This window comes from Zeus faber (assembly GCF_960531495.2).
Source record: "Zeus faber genome assembly, chromosome: 18".
In the NCBI taxonomy this organism is placed as follows: Eukaryota; Metazoa; Chordata; class Actinopteri; order Zeiformes; family Zeidae; genus Zeus; species Zeus faber.
The window spans coordinates 8,261,961-8,287,154 of record NC_137210.1 but is presented as its reverse complement, the minus strand read 5'-3'; the positions used below and the strand labels follow the sequence as shown (position 1 = coordinate 8,287,154).

At 45.3% G+C, this 25,194-nt stretch overlaps 1 protein-coding gene across 1 annotated transcript; it reads left to right on the top strand.

Annotated features, from left to right (window-relative positions):
• The first annotated feature begins 1,769 nt into the window (after window positions 1–1,769).
• trappc10 (trafficking protein particle complex subunit 10) lies at window positions 1,770–24,104 on the top strand. Its single transcript, XM_080019687.1, has 23 exons — window positions 1,770–1,887; window positions 3,840–3,921; window positions 4,077–4,212; window positions 8,069–8,268; window positions 10,485–10,680; window positions 11,033–11,144; window positions 11,311–11,558; window positions 12,084–12,230; window positions 12,545–12,659; window positions 14,819–14,895; window positions 15,024–15,115; window positions 15,236–15,376; window positions 15,507–15,616; window positions 15,712–16,256; window positions 16,393–16,534; window positions 17,864–18,022; window positions 18,179–18,408; window positions 18,976–19,076; window positions 19,178–19,301; window positions 20,599–20,763; window positions 20,886–21,066; window positions 21,202–21,396; window positions 22,964–24,104. The coding sequence occupies exons 1-23, from the start codon at window positions 1,827–1,829 to the stop codon at window positions 23,215–23,217; spliced, it is 3,813 nt and encodes a 1,270-aa protein (XP_079875813.1). The 5' UTR covers window positions 1,770–1,826; the 3' UTR covers window positions 23,218–24,104.
• Window positions 24,105–25,194: the final 1,090 nt, after the last annotated feature.

Here is a 25,194-nt window from a genome sequence, read left to right as displayed (position 1 = left end):
ACATCCGAAATATATACGCTTCTGTGGACAACTGACGGGCACCAGAGTAAGTTCTAACAAAATAAAAACCCAACAACATCACTGTCAGAATTTATAGACATTTCAGAGATATCAAAATAAAAACCAACCAATTACATTTCACTGCATATATGTATGGAAGTATGTATATGTATGTGACAAATAAAAATCTTGAATCTTGAATCTTGAATCACGATACAAAGTTCCTGAATTATAATTACTGGTGTAGTTTCTTGATGGGTGTGATGTGTTGAAGAATGAAGGAGTGACCGCTGACGCTGACTTGGTAACAATAACGATAAGCAATTACATAATACAAGGAACGTGTTTAAGAAGAAGAATCTTTAATTGTCACGCAACACACCACACTCCAACAGATGCACACGCACACACACGCACATGCTTTGGATGGTGGCCGGTGAAATGAGGCCTCTGCATTTAACCCATCCTGGCTTGTCCTTCCTCCGGGGGGGCAGCCAGGAGCAGTGGGCAGCATTCGTGGACGCGCCCGGGGACCTGGGGACGAGTGTCCATTGCTGGTCAGACGATGATGGGTGCATGTTTTTGGTGGGGCTCCTTACTGACGTTAGGTGGAGGAAACCCCATGTGAGCACGGGGAGAACATGCAAACTCCACACAGAAAGGCTCCTATTTGGGAGATAACCCGCCTGGGGCACGGTGCCAACGGGTTTATAGCATATGTGTTTTGAAATATTTGCATTATTTTGTGTTTTTGGGTTCTCTTCCAGACGCCTCAAAGATTTGTTACAATTACAACAAAAATGTGGAGCCCACTACACAGAACTTATCTCATTATATATCCGCTACAATGATAGTCAGTTTAACAGGTTCCTTCTTTTTTTACGTGTGTATAAAATACATTATTATTGTGAAGGCAGTTTTCTGTTGATTAACAAAGTGCCATGAAATAATAATGTTCCCCAAAATGGATGAATAATCGCGTTAAATAATCGCGCTCACAATTCAGTAAAATAATCGCGATTATCATTTTAGCCATAACCATGCGGCCCTACTTCAGAACGATAACCCAGCCACAGCCGCCAACACCGCCCGATCATAGAATTCCACTGTAACCAGGGCCGGAACAACGCACATCCTCCATTGAACTTTAACCAACGTCCGACTACCGTGGACCCTGGTATAGCTGCCTGCACCTATTGTTTGTTTGTTTGTTTGTTTGTCCGTTCGTTCGTTCGTTCGTTCGTTCGTTCGTTCGTTCGTTCGTTCGTTCGTTCGGTTATTTATTGACATTGTTGCATTATGTAAAATAGCATCAACACACTACTCTTAAATTGTCTAAAGTGCGCTTCATATTACTTCTGTTCTTATTAGCATATGTAAAACATCACCAAAACAGTGAAGGACAAAATAGTCAACATTGTGCATAATCTCCGGGTGCGTTGCAAAGACATTTCCCTGCATCTATGTATGAACGACTGTGTGTGTATGTGACAAAGGAACCTCTTCAACCTTCAACCTTCAATCCTGAGTCAACAGTCAACTTTCGGTTTAAGTCGGCAAATAACGCCGCGTTTGCCCCTTTAACCACAAACAGAGCGTGTGCGCCCCTCCCCTTTAACCACGCAAGCGCGTACGCGCTACGTGAAGGTGTTCCAGGAAGTACCGCCGGGACAGGCCCCGAAAAGGTTCAACGCCGCCACGGCCACACACACACACACACACACACACACGCGTACACGCATACATGCAAACACACACGCACCAGCACTCACTCACAACAACGCCGAATCCGACGTCATTTTCATGGGGGGCTATCGCTGACACACATGGAGCCCCAAGAAGAAAAGCCTATCATTTATACGATGGAAAACAAGCCGATCGTGACATGTGAGTGTTCCTTGTGGAGACGTTGCGCTTGTTTCCTTTCTTGACAGCTAGCTAGCCGAGCTAAGCTAGCGGCTGCTAGCAAGCGGCGTCTTGAGCGTGATGTCGGCCTATGTGCTCGTTGAAAGCTGCGACTGAGCGTCGTGTTGGCGCCCCGAACGCCGCTCTTCACACACACGTACCCGCTATAAACGTTTTTTTTTTTTTTGGGGGGGGGGGGGTGCTTAAGTAATGAAGCAGCTATTACACAGCGTATGCTGGGCCTTGCTGCCCCTGCTACGTCACGGCTGCTTGCTGCTGCTGCTGCTGCTGCTGCGGCTCGGGCTGTACCTGCTGTCACCTTGCTCCCGCTGGATCATCACAGCGTTTCTCCTCCCACCGTGGTCACCCGTGTGCCTACGGTCGTGCGGTTACCGGTGCCGCCATTCTAAAATCCCCTCCGCTGGCACTCCGTGCGAGCTTCTCAGAAAGGTTATTTTAAGAATTGACCCCACCGGTGGAGCCGGTTTCCACTTTACAACACGGGGCTGCTCCATTTTCGGGATCAGATGGTCCAAAGCTACCACGCCGCGGTGGCTGTCTGCTTAGAAGCTGCGGGTTGCATGTGAATGTGTTTCACAAGTCACATGGATTATTGCATGGCAGTAAAGATACCATCTCCATAGAATCACCAGTGTTATTCAGGGGAAAGTATACTTCAGCAGCAGCAGTAGTGTGTGTGCGTGTCTGTGTGTGTGTGTGTATGTGTGTGTGTGTGTGGGAGGGGGGGGTGAAACACCTGCGCCCATTTAGCACTGTCACAAATATTACATAGTGGCCTGATCCCAATTATTTGAGCTGATCGCGATCACATTGTATAATCGTTCGATTCTGTTATTGTGTTTCCTTCCAAATTTAGCAGGGATTTAAAACAAATGTTAGAAATGTTGCAAGAAGTTGTTTCTTTGGTGAAGTGGAGCAAAATTATCTGTTTGACCTCCATGGTTATAGTCTAATGTACAGTGCCAGAGGTGCGTGTGTATTATTACAGTATCAAAAAAATAAATCGCCAACTGAAACGATAAGACATCATGAGAGACAATGATGAGAAACATGATCGCGACAGCTTTGAGCTCAGTAGCTCATGACAAGTATCCAAACACCAAAAATTGCACAAGCCATAGCCTTGAGCAGTGAGACCTTGCCTCATGTATTCATGCTTGCGTGAAATGACAAGCTGTTTGAGTTGACGATTACCTTGCGTGTTTATCTAGGGCCATGATGTAATGCTTTTGACACATTATACTGTCACACACACAAAGGACCCCAATCCATGTGACTAAAGTTTCTCTTGAGAATCAAAATCTCTTTTGAATAACAGCAGTATCAGAGTTTATTTAAAACTATTTTTCGCCTCACAAAACCCCCTGATCCAAACACTAAAAGTTTCTCTGCAGCAAGTTAAGAAAGGCTCTTTTATTCCTCCTCCCTGTCATTTAAACCACGTGAGGTTTTAACAGGGTTTTTTATCGTCTAGGTGGTAATCAAATGTTGGTCGCACAACGCTTTTGTGTGACTGGGGAAGCCTAGACAGCCAAGATAAAGCTATCCGAGCCTGTCAGCGAAAGATGGTTAACGTGTCATACCATGCAATAGAGTGGGTGAATTTGCAGCAGTCTAATTTTGATGTTGGTCAAACTATCTGTAATCTAATCAAAATAGCTGTATAGCGTAGAATTTGATTGGGTTTTAGTGGTTTACCTGGAATGTTACTTTCTTTCCTCAAGGTAGCACTTCAGCTTTGGGATTTACAAGATCTACAGCACGCGTGGTAGAGCCTCAGGAGGCCGTCGCATGCTGGATGCATGACAGACCATTTTAGCAGCCATGTCGCCCAGTGGGTATCGCTGGCTAGTGCACTGCTTTCACTTAGTGATCTCCCCCCATTGCCTCTTGCCCTCTGCACGCCCTCACAGGTGCTGGAGACCAGGGCTTGTTTACACATCTCTACACCCCACTGGCCCAACAGCTTCCCAGGGAACCAATGGAATGGAGGAGGTGAGTGTGTCTAAATGCTGACTGGATGTAGCTGCTGGCATTGGCACGGCATTTGGTCTTATCCTTCTTTTATTGTATTCCCATTTGTATTTACTGCTTATGGTTTTAAGTGAATTGGTGTTTGTGTCATAATTTTAAGAGTGTCCCATTCATAGGACTTATGGCCGTGCACCAAAAATGATCCACCTCGAGGCCAACTTTGTCCAGTTCAAAGAAGAGCTCCTCCCCAAAGAGGGCAACAAAGCCCTCCTCACCTTCCCGTTCCTTCACATCTACTGGACTGACTGCTGTGTGAGTCAGAGCTTTCTAACACACACACTTACAGACACACACACACACACACACACACACACACACACACACACAGAGACCTTTTTAACATGTCCTGTGAATCAAACAGGCGATAATTTGTGAAACCATCCAGAGAATCCCAAAGGGATCGAATTGCATTATCGAGCTGCTAACCACACTCTTTGATTGAACCACATCTCTAGCTGCTATAGCTGATAGACATATAAGAAACGAGATACAGAAGTAATTGTATTAAGAACTTATAATCAATCTAAACAGTATGATTGCAAAAAGACTCATCTGACAGACTAAACCGGTTGAAGAAGGCAGACAAGGAAAGGGAACTCTTCAGGAACCAGGCTGCTTCTGATAGAGCAGCTTTGGCATAGTGAGCCAAAGGAAGTGTTGTTTAAGGAAGTGCAGCTGTCACCAGTCACTTTGACACACACACATTTTCCTCAGAAGGCTTGGCTTGGCTTGGCTTGGCTTGGCTTTTCAGCCACCCACAAAAAAAGTACCCCTGTGTTTTGAGAATAAACCAAGAATTCCCACATTAAACTCTGAATTCCGGGGTTTAAAGTCAGAATTTCGAGAATAAAGTCGAAATAACCTTTTGAGAATTAAGTCGGTATTCCAACTTCAGAGTTGCAATTTCGACTCTTAAGTCAAGATTTTGAGAACAAAGTCAGCGCTCTGGTTTCCACCACCACCCCGTCTCCCCACCCCTCCCAGACGGACCAGGTTCCCTCTGCTAACACAGAGCCCCCGTAGCTTCTGGACGCGCATGGAGAGGGGACAGAGCCCCTGTCCCTTGCCACGCCAAGATCGGGCGAGGTCCACATGCCACCCTCGCTGGGTTCCGAGCCTCACCAGCACCACCCCAAGCCGGCCTCCAAACCAGAGGAACGTTTCCGCTCCTCACGGCCAAAAAACCGGGCCCTGGTTGCGGAGAGTCATGCTGCCTAGCAGCCAGCTCCCGACAGCACACACCCGGTACGGGCCCCCAGACTTCATATGCCCTACGTCCCCAACACATTTCGTGGCCCCCGAGTTAGCGTAAACCATATAATGCCCCTCACCGTGTTTAACCCTGAACTTTATATCCGGGTCCTGCTCCGAGGAGCCGAGCAGCATGAGCACCTGTCTCCACGATGACTGCACATCTCAGCTCCTTGTTTTTGCACCCGAGCAGTGGCATCTTAAACACGATTACAATTTGACCTTGTTAGAGATGAACAGGTGGCACTCCTGAAATCATCACCCTGGTCGAGGGCAGCATTAGCAACGAAACCTGCACAAACAGGCCACAGAGGATGTTTTCAACCAGTTGGGCCACGCTTGTGCTCCTCATTGAGGAACATCACCACCACCCCCCCACTCATATGTGAGGCGAAGGACAGGTTCTGGGAGCAGACCTCCCGGGCGACAGCCTCCTTAACCCGCTGCACGTTCATGCCCGAATCCAATGGCACCCGCACGCCGTGCGCCGGCGTCGGGCTGAACGCAATGACAGCAGAGCCGTCATGGCTGTAGTCTCACAATGTATTTTGACTCGAAACTCCCAATTAAGACTTTATTCTCAAAATTTAAATATTCAAAAAGCCTTAAATGTCGTTTCCAAAAATGGGAATCAACATTATAGTCACGTGTCTTCGTCTATTTTTTTTTATGACAGAAGTATCACATTGTATTTAAAATTACTTTGCGCACTTGCCACCGTACATCCAGAGCGCAACATTGGCTACAGTATATTAGGTTGTAACTAGGAAGCTGTGCAATTTCCTGTTTCTAGTCTCTTACGCTTGCATGGATCTAGCCAAAAGAGCTGATTTGCGGAAGTTGAAAAGAGTCAACAAACCCCTCAAAAACTTGATGCACCGTTTGTGGCCATTTATTTTTCTTTGGTATAACATAACTATTTTCTGACTATGTTGCTAGCTACCCATTTTCGAAAAGGAGATTTGACAGTTTTTTAAGACTAAATTGTTTACCCCATTGGTCTGCATATCAGCATAGTCAGCAGCTGCAGCAGAGTCTCTCAATAGTAAACCATTCAGCGCGGTTGTGCTGTGAACAGTAGAGGAGAACCAACATTTTAATAAGGCCCTGGTTTGAAATATAGCGAATATATATCCTCTAAAGGTGCAGTGTGTAGAATTTAGTGGCATCTAGCGGTGAGCTTGTAGATTGTAACAAATTGCATCTCAGAATGCATCCGAAGTGTTTATTTGTTTATAAGACGAGACATGAACAGCTCTGTGAATCGTGGCAGCAGGCAACACGTGTCATGCTACGGTTTAGAAAGATCCTGGAGTTTGTGTTGCTCCATGCCAGGCGGGGGGGGGGGGGGGCGGGGGTTACATGTTCAGTAAGCGATTATTCTGTTACCATCTGTATCCCCCTCAGCTTCTGTCAGGAATATAGAGACTCATCGTGTTACACTGACACCAGATCGTGGTTGTAACTGATCCCCAGTTTCCTTAAAATGTTGCTTGAGTGTGCGTGCAGATCACAGCTGCGTCTCTAGATTAGAACGCGCCGCAGCCCGTACCTTTCTTTTAACAGGACATTTCTCTCTTAGCGTAACCGCTATCAGTCTATATTTTTCACATGCAATGTCTCTATAAAGCATGTGTACAGTATAGCGCCCTACGCAGTGGTTCATAGCAGTGGATAAGGCCTTGTTGTTTATGTTGATGCTGAGATTCAGATTCTCTCGTCTACACTATAGAGCTTAACATTGAGTTTCCGGAAGTGAAAATCCCATTCATACTTTCAACTGAGGATTTTGATTATTATCCATAATTTCATAACCATCCAAGGTAGACTCACAACAAGCTATGAATATGGTTTAGTAAATTATGGTATATGCTCCTGTAAACGCACAAGTCCGTATGATATCAACCTTGTTTTTAGATAAACAGGTTTTGTTCACAATGTCAGTGTGACCGCAACGTCACTGATTGGTGGAGCTCGCTGTTACCATGGAAATGTTTAACGTACCCGTGAACGTCACTGTTGGCGAGTGAGTTACTGCTACCACTGAACTGAAACACTGTATACACACTGTGTATAAATACAAACACACACACACAACACAAATGACAATATATTACAACACTATTATTAACAATATAAACACTATAATAATGACAATGGTTGAAGAAGAAGCGTGCTAAACTATCGTTATTTTGGAAGTCGTTGGGAAGGTATCATTCACAATGGTGTATGGGATGAGTAGTTACTTGTTCATTCTTGAAATAATTATGTACACAGTCTTGTACCTTTTGCCTTTTTTTTTTCTCCATTTTCCAATTTTTTTTAACTTTTGCCCACAATCGAATGTTTTATGGTCATGATTCATCTTGTAGTCGGTTGCCTTGGTTCCAGGCTTAAAACTCTTTATATAAGGATTTTCTGAAACATCAATGGCGTGAATGAATGGGGAAATTCCCTCCCGGAAATGGATCCGTTCAAAAAGTGGAAGGTTACTGTTGAGCTGTATAAGCCAGTTTAAACATAGTTTCTGAAGAACTACTATTATGTGGACTAACCAGTTATAAATCTGTGACTATATAACACAGACGAGGAAAAAATAACTAATTTACTAATTGACCAGTTAGAAATGTGCAAAGTGTCGCTTTTTTATTCGACTAAAGTCTAGTTCCATCACAAATATGTAATCGGATCAAAAGTGCCTCAAATACAAGTTATTATATAAATGGTGATTTTTAGTCTACCCAAATCTGGTGGTAAACCGGTGTTCTCCCGCACTTTCACGATCCCCGCCAGACCCGCATTGGATTCCTCGGCGCTCCCGATCCTCTGTTACTAAACCATCTCCCCCACATTCTAGGACACGGAGACGTACAAAGGCTCTGTGAAGGAGGACATGACGCGCTGGCAGAACAGCCTGCGGCTCCACGGCTCGGTCGACTGGGTCATCGTCGTCGTGGAGACCAACGACGCCAAGAAGAAAAACAAGACCAACATCCTACCGCGCTCCTCCATCGTGGACAAGATCCGCAACGACTTCTGCAACAAGCAGAACGACAGGTGGGTGAGGGGGTGGGGGCGGTTGATTTTGGCCCGCTGTAGGTTTGACAGGAGCACTGAGTGCAGGATTTAAAGGTCACCATATTTTATTATTTTTTTCTTACCAACTTAATAAATGGAAGTTCTGCAGGGTGCCCTTTTTAAAATGATAACGTCCGCACACATTTGCATGTCTCATATTGTGAATTCTTCCGATTATAATAAATGCAGTATCTTATTATATCGCACATCCCTTGTATAAAGTGGACATTTTAGCACATTCAGCTTCTGCCACAGAGGATGCACGTTCAAAATCAGTTCCTCATATACAGTGGGGCAAAAAAGTACTTAGCCAGCCACCAATTGTGCAAGTTCTCCCACTTAAAAAGATGAGAGAGGCCTGTTATTTTCATCATAGGTAAACCTCAACTATGAGAGACAGAACGGGGGGAAAGAATCCAGGAAATCACATTGTAGGATTTTGAATGAATTAATTGGTCAATTCCTCGGTAAAATAAGTATTTGGTCACCTACAAACAAGCAAAATCCAGAAAATCACATTGTCTGATTTTTAAAGAATTGATTTGCAAATTGTGGTGGAAAATAAGTATTTGGTCAATAACAAAAGTTCATCTCAATACTCTGTTATATACCCTTTGTTTGCAATGACAGAGGTCAAACGTTTTCTGTAAGTCTTCACAAGGTTTTCACACACTGTTGCTGGTATTTTGGCCCATCCCTCCATGCAGATCTCCTCTAGAGCAGTGATGTTTTGGGGCTGTCGCTGGGCAACACGGACTTTCAACTCCCTCCAAAGATTTTCTATGGGGTTGAGATCTGGAGACTGGCTAGGCCACTCCAGGACCTTGAAATGCTTCTTACGAAGCCACTCCTTCGTTGCCCGGGCGGTGTGTTTGGGATCATTGTCACGCTGAAAGACCCAGCCACGTTTCATCTTCAATGCCCTTGCTGATGGAAGGAGGTTTTCACTCAAAATCTCACGATACATGGCCCCATTCATTCTTTCCTTTACAGGGATCAGTCGTCCTGGTCCCTTTGCAGAAAAACAGCCCCAAAGCATGATGTTTCCACCCCCATGCTTCACAGTAGGTACGGTGTTCTTTGGATGTAACTCAGCTTTCTTTCTCCTCCAAACACGACAAGTTGAGCTTTTAGCAAAAAGTTCTATTTTGGTTTCATCTGACCATATGACATTCTCCCAATCCTCTTCTGGATCATCCAAATGCTCTCTAGCAAACTTCAGACGGGCCTGGACATGTACTGGCTTAAGCAGGGGGACACGTCTGGCACTGCAGGATTTGAGTCCCTGGCGGCGTAGTGTGTTACTGGTGGTAGCCTTTGTTACTTTGGTCCCAGCTCTCTGCAGGTCATTCACTAGGTCCCCCCGTGTGCTTCTGGGATGTTTGCTCACCGTTCTTGTGATCATTTTGACCCCACGGAGTGAGATCTTGCGTGGAGCCCCAGATGGAGGGAGATTATCAGTGGTCTTGTATGTCTTCCATTTTCTAATAATTGCTCCCACAGTTGATTTCTTCACAACAAGCTGCTGACCTATTGCAGATTCAGTCTTCCCAGCCTGGTGAAGGTCTACAATTTTGTTTCTGGTGTCCTTTGACAGCTCTTTGGTCTTGGCCATAGTGGAGTTTGGAGTGTGACTGTTTGAGGTTGTGGACAGGTGTCTTTTATACTGATAACGAGTTCAAACAGGTGCCATTAATACAGGTAACGAGTGGAGGACAGAGGAGCCTCTTAAAGAAAAAGTTACAGGTGTGAAAGCCAGAAATCTTGCTTGTTTGTAGGTGAACAAATACTTATTTTACCGAGGAATTGACCAATTAATTCATTCAAAATCCTACAATGTGATTTCCTGGATTCTTTCCCCCCGTTCTGTCTCTCATAGTCGAAGTGAACCTATGATGAAAATTACAGGCCTCTCTCATCTTTTTAAGTGGGAGAACTTGCACAATTGGTGGCTGACTAAATACTTTTTTGCCCCACTGTACATTGCCCATTTTCCCCTCCTCTTCACCTGCTTCCTTATTTAAACTCGCTGTGGCAGGCAGCTACCTCAGGCAGCTAATGACTCCCAATAGCTACATGCATTCTAGGACTGTGTCATTATAGAGATACAACGTTCAAATGTTCTCCTTCCCATAGGGGTCAACCAAAGTTAATCCACCCCCTCACCACCACCACCCTCTTATCCCCACCTTTAGGTGTGTGGTGCTGTCAGACCCACTGAAGGACTCGTCAAGGTCTCAGGAGTCGTGGAGCTCATTCCTGCTCAAGCTGCGCACCCTCCTGCTCATGTCCTTCACCAAGAACCTCGGCCGCTTCGAGGACGACATGCGCACGCTCCGCGAGAAGCGCACGCAGCCCGGCTGGAGCTTCTGCGACTACTTCATGGTGCAGGTACTGTGTGTGACCATGTGTGACCGTGTGTATGCGCATTATTTTATTCAATTCAGGTGTGGGATGGAGAGAAAAAAGCTTTGAGGTTATGTAAGGTTTCTCTTTTCTTAGATTGAGCCTCTCTTTGTTAGAATGCAGGCAAAGTCATTCCCCTTGCAAAACATCTGGTATGCGTTGTCCGTCCATTCACATTGAGTTATCTGATTAATTTGTCAAGGATATACAATTATGTAAATCGGTGCCAAACTCGTCTCAGAGGGTAACGGGGGGTAAAAAACAACATATTGAGAAAGTGTCTGTGTGTGTGTGTGTGTGTGTGTGTGTGTTGTGTGTTGTGTGTGTGTGCGCGCAGGAGGAGCTGGCCTTTGTGTTTGAGATGCTTCAGCAGTTTGAGGACGCCCTGGTTCAATATGACGAGTTGGACGCCCTCTTCACCCAGTATGTCCTCAACTTTGGCGCGGGAGGTACAACCAACACGCTCTGAAACCCCTCCTCCCTTTATTCCATATAAGGGCGCTAGATATAACCCTGGGCGAAAGTGCAAGAGACATTTTGTGGTAATGTTTTTGGAGCAAAAAAAAAAGTAGCATGGCATCTGAAGGGTCCATTTCTCCTCAACCACCCTCCCAGATGGCGCCAACTGGCTGGGGTCGTTCTGCGCCCCCGTTCGCAACTGGAGCGGCCTGCTGCTGCGGCGGCCCATCGACATGGAGAAGCGGGACGGGATCCAGCGGGGGGAGGCCAGCCTGCTGGACCTGAGGAGCTACCTGTTCTCCCGCCAGTGCACCCTGCTCATCTTCCTGCAGAGGCCCTGGGAGGTGACGCAGCGGGCGCTGGAGCTGCTCCACAACTGCATCCAGGAGCTACGCCTGCTGGAGGTAACCCCTCAATACCGTCCGTTGCTTTCTAAAGGCTGCGGCGTTTTGCGAAATTTCTCCACCTCTGTCACCCTTCCCATCCTCTCTCTCTCTCGTTGTCTTTGGAGAGGTGCAAAGTTAAAGTCTCATCACATAAATGCGGAATATCAGTTAGCTGCAATGAGAAGTGTGAATCTTTATTATACTTTTTTTTTTTTTTTTTTTTTTTTTTTTTTTTGTGAATAATTCATAAATGTTTTATTCATGAGTAAACACTCCAGGGCCATTCAGGTCACCTCAATCGAACGGATTGCTTTATTCGGGAAGAGAAACTAAATTTTTTAACTCTCTCTCCTACACGGCAAGCAACTTATGCCAACTGGGGAGGGTTAACTTGGGACTCAATTAGCGTATCTGTGAGCATACAGCAAAGCTTCTTCCCTTGGTGTTTGCTTTGGGCTTGTTCAAGAGATTATTTGTCACATATGTTGTCTGTTTGCTCACGGTTTGTCAAAGAGATCTTCTAAACTCTGTGTCGGTGTCAAGGTGTCGGTGCTGGAGGGGGCGCTGGACTGCTGGGTGTTCCTCAGCTGCCTGGAGGTCCTGCATAGGATAGAGGGCTGCTGCGACCAAGCCCAGCTGGCTGCCAACTGCTCCCACACGGTCGGCCTGTGGGCCTACGCCACCGACAAGGTGACGGCAGCTTTATCACTCACTGTCGTTGACTTTAATTCCTTTAAGTCCTTCCTCGTTGTTTTGACCGTTTTTGTTTTCCTTACCACGTTTTGGATATGTATATGCTTGTAGTTCCTACTCTTCTAGTTGCCTTAATATCTTCAAATGGCCCTTATTGGCCCTTTAGTTTAAAACTGTATATTTGAGCATTTCTGTTGTATTATTTTGATTCCTTGTACCTATGGTAGGTTCCCTTTACAATAAAGACGTTTAAGCATTAAAAAAAATAAAACTTTGACTTATTTTTCCACAACTCTCTCTGCCCTACAAAGCTGAAGTCCCTCGGTGAGCTGTGCGGCCTGGTCTCGGAAAAGGGCCCGACCTCGGAGGACCTGAACAGAACCGTGGACCTGCTGGCCGGCCTGGGCGACGAGAGACCCGAGACGAGTAGGACGACACAACTTTTTTCGATCCATGTTCCACTTTTAGCAATGGATGTTTCCAACCCGCCATAATAATCTCTCCAGTTGGTCAGCCTGAGCGAGGCCGCATTAACCATTAACCATTAACCTGATGCAGACCTGGGGCCCCGTCAAAGATTCATGTTTTTTTGTAACCTTTATTTACCAGAAAAGTCTCATTGGGATCAAAATCTCTTTTGTAAGAGAGCCCTGGCCAAGAAGGCAGCGTAAAACTAGAGACACCAGGGCTCAACACTAACTTTTAAAAGTGGTTGCCAGGCTGGCAACCAGACATCAGCTTTTGGTTGCCAAAACTGAAAATATGGTTGCCATTTTTAGTCCCCTTATATTTTCAGTAGGACTGTCAATTAAAATATTTAATCACGATTAATCTCATGATTGTCTGTAGTTAATTGCAAATTAATGTCACATTTTTTATCTGTTCAAAATGTACCTTAAAGGTATGTTTCCAAATTGTTAATGCTCTTATCAACAAGGAAGTGGACAAATATGCATGATTTGCAAATTTACTTTTTATTGTTAAATCAATGAACAACCGAAAACAATGACAAATATTGTCTGGAAACCTTCAAAGGTACTGCATTTAGCATTAAAAAAAAAAAATGCTCAAATCATAACATTTTAAACTAAAGTTCAGTGTTCTTTTACTTTTTTCAACTTTGTTTTCACTTTTACCTCTTTTTGACTACACGCATTGTGTTGATCTCTTTTTATCCTATGAACACAGCTTTTTTCTTATCTGCAAGACGGAGACAGATACAGATACATTGTTTATTCAAGGGAACAGCTGCTCTCACTCCGAACAATGGGGCAATGTTTACCCCATACCGGAGGAACATCCCTGTCCGTTCTCAATCTAGTGAATCCCGGTAAATCAACATTAGCGTTCCCCATCACTACCTAAACAATATAGGGATTGTACCTACACCGCTTATACATTAGCTTAGCTTAGCGCCAGCTTTGCAGCCCCAGTAACTGTGTCTAAGTTACGGGAAGTTTCGGGAAGCGACTGGCAATCTTCATTAATGTTAGGTGGTAATGACCAATGTCACCTTAACAGTGCACCAAAATCAGTTTCTGAACAAATTTGAGGCAAGAACTCAGCAATCTAGTTGCTGAATCTTCACTCATATTAGATCTACAAGGCCTAATTTAAAGTTTGTTTTGACTTCAGTTGCCGTGCTTTAAGCTTGTGGGGCCGGGGTCGGTGGTAAGGACAATCAAGCAGGTGCTGCTGTTTCTCCAGCCTACTTTGTCCTGTCAAACAGGTGTTTGGGATCAGTAGTTGGGCGTGGAAACCAATGTGACAGCTTTTGGTCTAAAGGTCTGAAGGTGTCCTCATTCAAAATCAAGGCAACTTTACCTCACAGACAACTGCCTGCAACATGGCATCGAGGCTTCCTTCCGGGGGAGTCTAGATTAGATAAAGTCTAGATAAATAAATGCTTTAGTCACCTATTTGACCGTGTTCAGTGATGCTCTTCAAAGCTGCGAAAAGGTCCTGTCTGAGGCCCTTTGACATTTCTCAGGTCGTCATCCATCGAATAGGACAAGTCCATAAGGTAGTAGAGGTCCACCGGATATCCCTCCACCCTTTGTGAAAGCCAAGGTGAATGTGGATGGCAGCCCTGCCGGGACAAAAAGAATGTTATGTGTGGCTCTATGCTACAGTAACAGTGTGAAGATAGCAAGAGAACAGGGTATAAAGATGGCCGGCATTCTCGCACGCGGGAATTTTTTGTTTCATGTAAACTGTAAACATGTAAAATGGAGCAGATGACCATATAAAGAAATCCGTGTTGAGATGACGTGCAGAGAGTAGGGAAAAAAACATTGAAAACTGAGCGGTTGGAAGCCTGAGCCTTTTGCGTTTACCTCATTATTTGACACTTTGGCCACGTCTAATATGAACATCCCACATCGTATCATTATATATATATATATGACACAAAATTAGGAAAAGCATAATGGGTCCCCTTAAACGAAACGCTACAAAAGCTTATCAGTCCGGTCACATTCTAGACTGGAAAAAACACCACGGCTTATTTGCTCTACAATGAAGCCCTTGTGTTCAAGTTTGTTCAATTTCTTCATAAACGTCTTATTGTGTGTTCCCTCCCTCAGCCCTCAGTCTGCAGAGCCCTTACAAAAAGTTGAAAAAGGCCTTATCGTCCACAGAGGCCTTTGAGAGGCACTATCTGGTAAGTGTCATTGGGATGGGACCCACTTGGGAACCCTTGAGTGGATTTTGGAACAGATTTTACAGGAAGTGAGAGCTATTTCCCCCCTGTACTTTAAAGGTTCCTTTGATCTGTCCATTGTCCACCAGGAGCTGTCCCACGCTGCTATGGAGATGTACAAGGCCATCAGCCGGCTGCGGTCGGCCAGACTGGTGGGGAAAAGCCTCGCCGAGTTCTACATGTAAGGAGGAGGAAAGGCTCCATTGCTTCCCTGTGGATTTATCGGTCTCGAGTTGAATGTCCCGAGAGTGTGTCATTTGTATTGTTTGTGTGTGTGTGCGTGTGTGTTTGTTCATATCAGGCGCAAAGGAGACCCGGAGCGGGCGGAGGGCTTCTTGCAGGACGCTCTGAGGTCGTACGTGTCGGAGGGGTGGAGCCTGCCCGTCACTCACACCAGGAAACAGATCGCCGAGTGTCAAAAGCTGTTGGGACGGACCGAGGAGTATCCTTGGACATTGCAGTTATCTAAAAACATAATGACAAAATGAATTTATTTTTTCCACTCCCCAAACCAACTGAGATCCTGACTGTTCCTGACTGTATGTTTGCGGTTTCCTTGACGAACGCCGCAGCTACCTGCAGACCAGTGCCTTGTTGGCAGGGGACGAGAATCTGACCAGTGAGGAGAGGAAGCACTTTTGTCAGGAAATCCTGACCTTTGCCAGCAAATCAACAGACAATTGTGAGTGGATGAATTTGATGTGGAGATTTACACATTTCAAGCGACGAAAGTTTCATATTGCTATAGATATTGAATCTTAAATTGTCTCTCAGTAGCTCCGAAAGTGGCTCTCAGCATGACCGCCTTTGCCCAGCTCACGCGGCTGCAGTTCCGTCCAGCCACGGCCTCCGTGCACTCTGGCGCCGCCCTGGAGGTGGAGCTGAGCCTGCGCTGCCTGATGCCCGTGGCGGTGCGGGTCCAGCAGCTTGCCGCCAGCATCCACTTCAGCCTGGAGCAGGGCGGGACTCACGGCAGGTCCAAGGGCACCCAGAGACAAACCAACCCGGGCACGGTGCATTTTCCCCAGGGTCGCTCGGCGGTGTGCCTCCTTTCTGCCTCCTCCTCGGCGGCGGCGGCGGGGCCCTCGTTGGAGCTCGACGAGATCCAGGACTGCAGCCCCTCGGACAACTCCCTCAACTCCACGGGCATGGTTTGCAAGAACACGCACCTGGTGATGCGTCGCCACGACAGCAGCTCTTCGCTGGACACCCCCAACTGTCTCAGCCCCCCCGCCCTCTCCATGGACGATGGAGGGCAGATGCTGAAGGTGCAGGATGTGACGCTGGAGCCAGGGAGCAACAGCGTTGTGTTCACGGCACCGGTAAGAGCTTCAGAAAGCTTCTTTTGAAATTTTTGATTTTCAGCAAAATGCACGCTTCATTGTACTATTATTATTATTATTATACTTGCTTTTCTTTCTTCCCTCACAAAGTCCTTTTTCTGTGTTTGTGACTTAGAGTGGCGACCCAGGCACCTACACCCTGCGTCAGCTGTGTGCCACTGTGGGGCAGGTACAGTTTGTGCAGCCCCACATCTACCCCGTGGTCCAGTACGAGGTCTACTCTCAGGAGCCGCAACTCACTGTGGAGCCACTGTCAGGTCAGTCTGTGGCTCAAAACGGTCAATTTGAAATGTTCCATCAACAAGCCAGCTGTGTGAAAAGCTCTGGGGTCTTTAGGGTTTTTTTGCATTCAGAACAGACCAAATATTGCTCCTCCAATCTCCATTGCTATGTTCTGTCATCAATCCAATTTCTCCATCATTTCCCTGTTGTATTAATTAGTGGTTGACCGGGTGATGCTTGCGCTCCCGATGCCGATAAACAAAAAATGTCTTCAGACTGGTGTCAAAAATATCAATTTTAATATACATATAGATTCTGAGTATTTGAAACGGTTTCAATACTCATTTTCCGCACTATTGATTTAGCGGTAGCAGCTGCGCTGCCTTGCTCTCTTTTCTCTCAGACAGCGAGTCACACACACACACTGCTACAGTGATGCTCTGCTACCTCGATGCTCATTCACACTTAAAAAAAAACACACAAACAAAAACAAAAACCTGTTGCTTTTGGTTGCTATGGGGCTTGATTGAGTAAAAAAATTAGTTTTTTTTTGTTAAAACTTTGCTCGTAAATAATAAATCCTCTACTTCTGTAACAGGGAAGCTTTGTATTTCCCGACCAGACTTTAATGATGCCATTAATTAATTAATTAATTGAACAATCAACTAAATTAATTAATTAATTACTTAATTAGTTTGTATATTTTCCAATATTTTTTTTTGCATTCATAAGATTATTTTTATTTATTTATTTACTTATTTATTTTCAGAAGTTCATTGTTTTGGTTACATGTGGACATTTATTTAGATGATTATTTTTTTATTTCAAATAAGTGCACTGCAGAGACAATGCAGACAATAATGTTCATGGAAGCTCATTTGTTATTATAATTAAACAGTTGTATTTAAGATGCAAAAAAAATATATAGCATACCGGCATCGGCCATTGGAAAAAAAACAAATACCGATATCGGTCAAGCACTAGCCCTGAGATATTTAGCTTGCTAAATGTTTTAAAGTAATGCTTTTCATTCGTTGCCCCCACATCTGTTGGCCATTGTTAGTAGTTTCACACAATTTTGAGAAACTATTGTGCTCTACCATGATAAAGTGAAAAAAATAAATTCATGCCTTTGCCTCATCCCTCCCTGACTCCGGTAGTGGATTCTGCTGCAAAGCTCCTTATCAAATACCTCTCCCATGTCTTACAAATTCCTAGAAAATGCACCTTGTGGCCTTTGTATTTGTTATCAGAATTTTCCATTTTCAAGCAATTTCGCAAAAACAGTTTTTGTGATTAATCTTCATGCGTTTTTCTTTTTTAAAATTTGTTTGTTTTTGTTTTTGTTTTTGTTTTCGTTTCAGAGCCACTGCTGGCCGGCCTGCCGCAGAGGGTGAAGTTCACGCTGCTCACAGGTCACTACCGGCTGAAGAAGGGCGACGCCCTGCAGCTCAGCAACACGGACACCATGCCCATCCTGCCCTCGGCGACCTGCACTGCCTCCATCCTCAACCCTGCCGCTGGTCAGAACACACACAGATATATACATTAATCCAAAGAGGTTAACTTGTTGTGAGAGAGGGAGGGAGGGACAGAGGGAGGGACAGAGGGAGGGACAGAGGGAGGGAGGGAGAGCTGTAGTATACTAACATATTTTTTTCCCCTCCCTCTCCACACAGAGCGCGTCGGGGAGAGCCCTCTGTCCATCCAGTCGTCTGAGAAGGTGACCAGCATCAGCCTGCCCTCCACCCCTCCCTACCACACGCTGGAGTTCCAGCTGGAGGTGCTGTGCCTCATCCCGCCGGGGCCCGACCGGCCGGCCAACGAGAGGCTGACCAACGGGGAGGTCCGCCACCGGCCGCGCAGCTACAGCCACCCGGACACGCCCATGATCGCCATCGACCAGAGGGTGAGAGTTGAGACTCAGTGAACTGAAGAGTTACCCAGTTGCAAACTAACAACTGTTATGGCAGTTATTTAAAATGATTGTTCACAACCAACAAATTGCCTATGACTTCATCTTGTGGAAGGCGGCACATGGATTATTCATTTCAGCATTGTGGTTATCCTGTGATTATTGACACGTTTGGAATTAACAGTGTTGATTCTTTTCCGTTAAAAGTAACAACTGAACTACTTTGAAACTGTCCGTCTTCATGTGATGGTTCATTTTCACCGGTAATCATTTTTATGAGCGCTTCGAGGAATACAGTGCCGTGGTTTGCCAGTTATAAGGCGTAAAATAGCCTAGTAGACTGTTTATAAAATGAAATAATGTTTTGAGACCGAAACAAAGAGCCCGGGACAGTTTGTTGTGTCATTGTTGAGCTCGGCTCCGCCTTTTGGGGCAATAACTCACAGAAAGCAGCAGGCAGTCGGTGTGTTCTTCATGGGAGTTGATGTGAAAGTAAAACAGGACCAAAAAGGATGCTGGAACCCGTCTCCGCCTTAATCCGTTTGACCTGTTCATCCACAGATGTCGATAGACTGCCCGTGGTCCATCTACTCCACCTTGCTGGCCCTCACATTCTACATCCCCTTCAAGACCAAACACTCACTGCTGTCCACCGGTAACAGGTGAGCCCACACACAGTTTTGCCACTTACGCCTGAATTCAACGCTGGGAAAGGTGCCGCTGTGATATGTGACCTTTGACCCCCTCCCACCAACCCCATCAGGAAGTACATCCAGGTGTGCGTGCAGAACGTTTCGGACGTGAACTTCCAGCTGGCTGAGCTAAAGCTATCGGAGAAGCAGCATGCCTCACTGGAGCTGCAGTCCCTCAACACTAAAGTGCAGCAGGTGACGAGAGAATGACATAAATTACATTACATTTCATTTAGCAGACGCTTTTATCCAAAGCGACTTAAAATTGTTCAAACACCGACGGACGCAGCCATCAGGAGCAATTAGGGGTTAAGTGTCTTGCTCAAGGACACTACATCATGCTAGCAGGAGGAGCCTGGGATCGAACCAGCAACCTTTTGATCACTAGCTCTGACCACCAGCTCTGAGCTGAGCTACCATCCCCTACACACATACACTCAAGCAGCTGTTAACACTGGGGGCATAAGACCTCCCAACATGTTGCAGGACTGTAAAGACATGGTTCCCAACAGCGTGCCAATTTACAGACGGTCTGAAAAAAATGATCTAAATTCAATTAATGTGTATTAGGCTTGGACAGTTTGACGATTCAGTCTCAATTGGCGATCAATGGAGTTGTTTGCCAAAGGATATTTATTTATCTATTTGTTTTTTTATTTGTTTAATTTTTTTTAATCCGCCAGTAAAGATCCTGTTGAACATCGAAACGCCGTTATTGCAGTTTACCCTGTTCGATCATAGTCCATGATTAACAAGTGATCTTCAGCTCACGTGATACGACAGCTGCATATACGGCCCCTCATGTCGCAAATCAGTGGCAGAACTGCTTTACAGCAATATTTTACGTTGCGGTGCTTTACGGTGTCTGCACGTGGGAGCGAGTGTAAACAAATGGATGCAGGAATGTGGCGCTTCAGGAAATTAAAATGACTCATTGAATGGAGATCATAGATTATTACATGTTTACATATTTGCCCATCTGCTACCGCACTGCAACAACAAGGTGAGAGTTGACGACCAAGCCCATCGCGTTGTACTACTAATTACTATGTGGAAAACACAGGTAGTGTCAGTACAACTTAATTATCCTTTTACTACAAGCATTCGCCTCTGGCAAAAAAAAAACATCCATTCAAACGGACAAATACAGGAAATAATCAAAGTTGTTTTTTTTGTTTATTATACTTATGCCTCCTTGTGACGTGTATTGTCTGAACGACCACGAAAATGGAATGTGACTACGACTTTGCCGCATTACATTATATGTTTGAGCACGTCCATAAATATATAACAATATATATGTCAGAAACATTAGCTAGGGACTGTGTCAAGTGTATATAGTCCAACTAATGATTATGTATGACCACAAAGCTCACTTCAGCTGAGTACATTTTTTATAATTGGCTTAACTAAATGGTAAATTTGATGTGTTTAAGTGTCAACTCACGTACATCTAGGGCCTTTGAGTTATTGTGTTTCTCCTGGTCTCCAGTTGGTGTGCAGTAAGCAGAGTGTGTTCTGCTTGTGGGAGGTGCGGTGGAAGACGGACCTGCCCTCCTGCCTCCAGTGCATCTTCTCCGCCAACTTCTCCCCGCCCGACCAGGACGTCTCCGCCTTCAAACCCTTCCACTACCAGTTCCAGCTGGAGAGAGTCACCGTACGCAGATCGCTCTTTTTTTTTTTTTTTTTTTTTTTTTTTTTTTATGAATTTATACATGTTTCATGTGTGAGGAACACTGCCGCGCCTCTCCGTTAACTCCGCTATGCGACCCCCACCAGACTCTGTACAGCGTGCGGGCCGAGATCCTGCCCGCCACCGGGGAGCAGCACTGTCGCTCTGGCGCCCTCTGCGGGCTGGAGGTGTTTGTTACGCGGCTGACTGCACCCATGGACGGGGAGCTGGTAGAGGAGGGCAGGACGGAGGCGGACGGCCTCAGGACCACCAAGCTCATGTATGAAGGTAAAGATTTGAGGAGGTTATGACCCCTACTCTCAACCCCACTCCAGTCCGTCTTGCTGAGACGTCTTCTCTCGGCGCATAACGTCTCGGCCTATATCGGGGTGGCCGCTCATGTCTCCCTGGTTCTGGTCACAGTGGCGGACAGCAGCAGCAACTGGGCGGTGTGCGGGAAGAGCTCGGGCGTGGTGTCCATGCCCATGTCGGCCAGCGCCACGCACAGGGTGCAGATCGAGGTGATGCCCCTGTTCGCCGGCCACCTGCCCTTCCCCAAGATCAAGGTGTTCAAGTACCTGCCTCACACGGCGGCACCAGCCATCCAGCCCGACCCCGGTGAGTCCCCAGGAGGGTTTTTTATCTGGATCCTGTCACAATAGATGAGAAAGATTGGATATAATTCACTGCTTCACTGCTAGCTTTATTTCATTAGTTATTTTATATGACCAAATGTTTCCGGTTATTATTTTCGGGGACATGTATTTGTTATTGTTATTTATTTTGTTTATCATTAGGGTTAGTGTATATTGTCATATTTTGTGTACAGTCAACTGTATATTTCCACATTTTCCATATATTTCCATTTTCTTCTTTTTCATTCCATTGTTTTATTATTATTGTCTATCTATCTAATATCAGATTAAATGAATGTAAAGCACGATATCAGATCACAAATGGTTCTAGTTCATATATAAACCTCCCTCAAATATTTCAGGCTTCATACTGTTGAAACATATTTGGTTTTATCTTCTCATCATTCATTTTGACCACAAAATAGTGTATCCTGTTATGACGGCTTAATCTTTCCTCGATACATTCCGCCAAGGACACTTTGATTGTTTTGTTGGGGGGATTTCTTATCAGCTGATTTCACAATAACTTATTTTGACACCTACGTTCATGACCTTTTGTACAAAAACTCACTTGTCGATAGAATAATGCATCCCTGACTTATTTGTGGTTTCCATTTAGTGTGTTACTCATCATGTACAAAACAGTGTATTTTCAATAAAAAAGATAAGAAGGATTATTTCAGCCCTCCTTTGATGCCAGGGCTTTTGAAGTAGTTCCAGTTTGTTTCACTAAGTTTCCTGTAATATTTCACAATTAAACACAACAAAGTGCTGTTTCCCTAATTAATCACTTGATGGGAGAAAAGGTGCATAGTGGTGTCAAATGCAGGTTTCATGGGCCAAGCTAAATTTCGGGCTGAAAAAACAACTACATAATACTATCACACAATATCTCAATAGTGTGTGCGAATTGCGTCATCACCCGTTTTGTGGATAGATACTCAGGATTCATACCAGGTCCTTGAGGTGCTTCAATTTCATTCTCAGACATTTAAGTACTGTAATACCTTAGTAGTATAAATAATAGACAATGAGGTTAAGATTATATTATAGTTTAATTAATAAAGATCACATTGAAAGTGTATTATATTTGTTTTGCGTGAAGTCCTTGAGAATAATAATAGTGAATGATGCTAATGAAATAGTGCTTGAAGCAACATGTTGCCCTGAAGCAACATGTGGAGAAATTGGATAATATACAATAAAATCTAACATTTAACTTTACACAATAAAATGGTCACGTGGTCATAGTAGATATAAAAAAAAAAATGGGGGTAAATATACATGTCTAAATTAATTAAGATCAAAAAAACATGTAAAATTTCTGCCTGAAATATTACAGGGAGTTTATATTTTGTTTTTTATTTTAGATAGCATTTTGATTAAGCCCATACACTGTAGTTCAATGTGATGGAACTCACTTGGATTCCTCATTATGGGATTTTTACTAGATAAGCTGACATTGTGATATGGAATGATTACAGTGTGCCGGTTTAGACAGTTTCCGATGATAAATTCTTCCTCGTTTTTGTTTTTTTTCGACCCCACAGACAGCTGCGTGGAGAACGACACGCTCTCGCTGCTGGACAAGACCCTGGATGAAGTGCAGGGCGACACGGCGAGCATCCGCAGCCGGGGTAGCGTGCACTCGCTGGGCAGCGGCGAGCAGCAGCCGCAGCGGGGGCTCCCCATGCCTCGCCTGGAGCCCTTCAGCCCCGGGCAGGTGTTCAACCACAGCCACGCCCGCCAGGTGCTGGTGCTGCCCGCCACTGACGACCACATCATGGAGGTCAACACCACGTGACCTTAGTGGTGGTCCGGACCCCCACCACCACCACTTCCCTAAATCTCTCCTGACAACCCCCCTACCCACCGATGTCCTGTAGGCAAAGGTGGAAAATCCGGGTTCAGAAAGTAAAATCCCACCCCGGGATTTTGAGTCAACTATGTGGATTTACTAATCGGCAGCCAGACAGAGGTCCAATCAGCTGATCATTGCGTGACTGGAGGGAAAACATGGCGGGTATGTTACCTTCTGGACCTGGATTTTGTTTTCAACTCTGACCTGTAGGCCTGCATGCTGGGTCCCACTGGAACCTAGCCCACCCACCCCCATTGCCCACCCCACCCCTCCGACCCCACCCACACCCGGACAGACTCAGCTGGGCTTGAGCACCAAGTGGGAGGGAGGTCCCGGGACGGGCTCTCTGCGTGGGCCTCTGTCTCCCTCTCTCTCGCCCCTCTTCACCCCCCCCCACAAGCATGACACTTTAGCATCTCTCGAGATACCGTGAAGTAGACGAAGAAGTGAAGAACGAAGGACATCCGACCTCTGCGACCCGCCCCCTCACCTAACCCCACCCCAATTTTTATCTTTGCCATACTTTGTGTATAGCTCATTGGAAGAAAGTCTATAGTTCTATATATTGACCCCCATTCGTTTGGAGTGACTGAATGTTTCGCCGTCCCATGATGCTTTGCAGGGCCACGCGTTGCCAAACCCCTGTTTCAGTCACCTCTGCCCCCCCCCCCAAAACATTTCATTTAGACACACCTGTGTGTGTGTGTGTGTGTGTGTGTGTGTGTGTGTGTGTGTGTGTGTGTGTGTGTGTGTGTGTGTGTGTGTGTGTGTGTGTGTGTGTGTGTGTGTGTGTGTGTGTGTGTGTGGACCGGTGGGAGTTGCCTGACGACTGCAAAGTACTGTACTTTGACTCGGTGTGTATCACCTCATATGAGAGCTTGTCTGACCAAGTACGATTCTGAATAAGTATGAGCCAGTGGACAATGTCTAACTATTGTCTTATCTGTCCATGTACTGTATGTGTATCTATCTATCCTGTCCGTGTCTGAGCTATGCACACGTACCGTAGGTCTCGGAGTAAACGAATTAAAGAAAGAAACTCCTTATCGACTTAATTTGTCCGATTCGTTTGAAGGAAAGTCTTCTGTGACGATCTGCTATAACCCCCACCCCACCCCCCTATTGTAATTATACTGCGTTTCTTTGGTCACTGTACATAGAGCTCTGTAAATAAATGTGATTTAAAACAAAAAAAATCTTCTTTGTTCCAAGTATATTAAAAACAGATTATTGTAACTGACTCGGTGCTATGCTGTTACCTTTTTTTTTATTTTCATGTTTTCCGGCAGAACCTTCCACATTAATTACTGATTTGGTGTGTGTGTGTGTGTGGGGGTGGGGGGGGGATCAACATTTTGCGTAACGTTAATATAAAAAAAGAAAATGGAAGTTTCCACATCCGAAATCCCTTCCAACTAGTTCCTCCCCGAGCTGTTTTTCCCCACCTGCGCGATTTACACTACAAACAACATGTCAGGGTTTGTTTAATTCAGCTCTGACTTGTTAAAGAACTGACAGCTCAATTGCAAAATTTAACAGCTTATAACAGCTTCTGCTTAACAGTGTATTAGGTCATTTTTCACTTTGCTTTTGAACTAACCCATTCGGATTTGATATTCTTCCAAACAGAAAAGAGTTTTCTCATGATAAGTAGTACATAAATCAGCCAGACCAAACCAAGCCTTTTAATGACGAGCCTGAAAACCCGAGCTCATTATAGCCACAACCAAGGAGGGTGGGAGTGTCAAAAGATTTATTCGCAGCTGGAATCCGCTAGATTCTGCCGTGCGCCTTTGCAGGTGCTAAAGGAAAGTGTGGAAAGGAAGGTTGTGTGTAATTACAACTGACCGCTCAAACCCCACTGAACCCCCCCCCCCCCCCCAATCAATGCAGAGGAAACGGGGATGGAAATACATTTTC